At 41.8% G+C, this 1,963-nt stretch overlaps 1 protein-coding gene across 5 annotated transcripts in view; it reads left to right on the top strand.

Moving 5' to 3' along the window:
* The window catches only part of LOC108748563, a 50,986-nt gene that overhangs the window by 39,647 nt on the left and 9,376 nt on the right, over nt 1–1,963 (top strand). For 4 of the 5 annotated variants that reach the window (XM_018486787.1, XM_018486790.1, XM_018486788.1 and 1 more), the window contains exons 3-5: nt 193–497; nt 864–935; nt 1,643–1,866. In XM_018486787.1, coding sequence (XP_018342289.1) covers nt 193–497; nt 864–935; nt 1,643–1,866 — 601 coding nt within the window. The remainder of the gene's footprint in view (nt 1–192; nt 498–863; nt 936–1,642; nt 1,867–1,963) is intronic. The other variant, XM_018486791.1, reaches the window with a different exon arrangement.

The following is a 1,963-nucleotide window of genomic DNA, read 5'->3' on the forward strand; positions in this document are numbered from 1 at the left end:
GCCCAGTCACAATGCTTTGCAACAGCCAATCAGAAGCGTCAATAGTAATTAGCGATGCTTCTAAATCTTATCGTCATAAAAAATGAAATACGAATAAAATTCGAGTAAGATAGAAGTTAAAATATTAAGTAAAATTTATAAAAATGAAAATTATTATGAATCTATGAAAACTGTATGATGATCGTTCTTCAGAAAGAACCGGTGGAATTCGACACGTCGCATTTGCGAGGCGCTCCAGCGGAGGTCGAGGCGTTGGTACACAACATCAAGGAGGTCGCCCAGCAATTCCTCTATCACTGGCGAACGTTCCCTGTCGTCCTGCCCCCGTCGTTATCTTCATGCACGGAAGGCGAGGATACGTTGGCACGAAAGAAATACCATCTAAGGGATCTCTTCGTGGCGCCCAGCTTTGATGAGCTGGACGCTGTTGCTGTGGACAGCAAGGGTGAGCCTAGAAGACTGACCAACAAACAACTGGAGAGCATCAGAGAGCGAGGGTAGGTGTACCTTATGTGGACGTAGTGGGTATGTCAATTTCTTCTTTACTCATTTGACGATCGTGATTTTAGCTAGTTTTTATATGTAGCGACAGTAGTTAGGCAGTAGAAAAAAGAAAAAATAGAGAGGAGAGATTAATGTAATGTAGCCGTAATGGATGAATATACATATATCCGCGCCAAATCTGTCGAAATCTAGAAAGCGATGATACCGCGATAAAGACGTGAGTTTTGAAAGCGTATTGATGTCCAGCTTACGTTTTCGATGAATTAGACGTGCGGGATCTCTCTACGAAGAGTAAATAAAGCGATCCTTCGCCTCAAGTGCATGTGTGTGTCTGATATACTTTAACGATTTCTGTAAAGCTTACACAAGGATAAATATGGAAAGCCGAAGAAGCTGAATGCCACTCAGTTGGAGAGCATTCGAAGATGCGGGTACGTGTGACACACTTAAGCGACAGTGTTTAAAAAAGTAAAAACATTGTGTTAAACGTTTATGCAATTAGAGGTCGATAGATAAATTTGTACAGCAACAACCTCAAGAGATTGACTAACCCGGCTATTTTCCTCGCGCGGGAACGATGTCGCGTTCACAGCATGATCTTTCATTTGCACCGCCATTAACTCATTTAATTTAAATGCCCAATGAATCATTTGCGGAGCGTTGACGAGATAAATGCATATTATCGTATAACTCTTTTGCGCCACTGGAATTGGAGATTGGTATAACATCTTTTACAACGTGTGCATTCATTGTCGCATGGCACTCAGTTTGTACAAACTATATATTCCCAGCTTGTTTATCCTTAGTTTTTTTTTTTAAGTTTGGCTTGTATATAATCGCTGTAAAGAAAAAAAACCGTCAGCTTTAGCGAATTACTATAGAATTAGTTGAAGTGTAATTCAGCACGGACTAGCAGCAATACTATCGAAATATTCCCTGTGAAATAGAATACAAGTAGACATTTTACCCATCGCTGTATAAAACGTTTTATAATGGAAAGGGAGACGGTACCTGTTACAACATTCTTGTCATTCCGAACTGTTTTTCTGTAGGACACGGCGCTTTGTATGATTGTGGCCGTCGCAAAATCACGTGAGAGAAATTTTATTGCGCGGCTGACCGATGATTCTTCTTACAGAGAGTTCGAAGTGGACTCGATCAACTTCGCCGGGCAGACTCATCGATGGCGATTGAGCGGTCTTCTACAACGTGGCCGAGACAGACGGCGGGATGCATTACTCACAGATCTCGCCCTGGCGACTAGGTTTCTCGTTGTAACGGCAAAGGCTAGATTAGTTTCCCATTGCTTCAGTGTCTCACAATCTCTTAAAGCCTTATTAACAGGGCTGTTGCGACTTCTCGGTGAGCAGTTTGCGTCCTTCGCGCGCTTAAATGTGACGTCTAAGCCGTACATCCGCATTATCGACACTGCATTAAATCTATATATATATATATATAT

Source organism: Trachymyrmex septentrionalis, unplaced genomic scaffold (assembly GCF_001594115.1).
Source record: "Trachymyrmex septentrionalis isolate Tsep2-gDNA-1 unplaced genomic scaffold, Tsep1.0 scaffold231, whole genome shotgun sequence".
NCBI lineage: Eukaryota > Metazoa > Arthropoda > Insecta > Hymenoptera > Formicidae > Trachymyrmex > Trachymyrmex septentrionalis.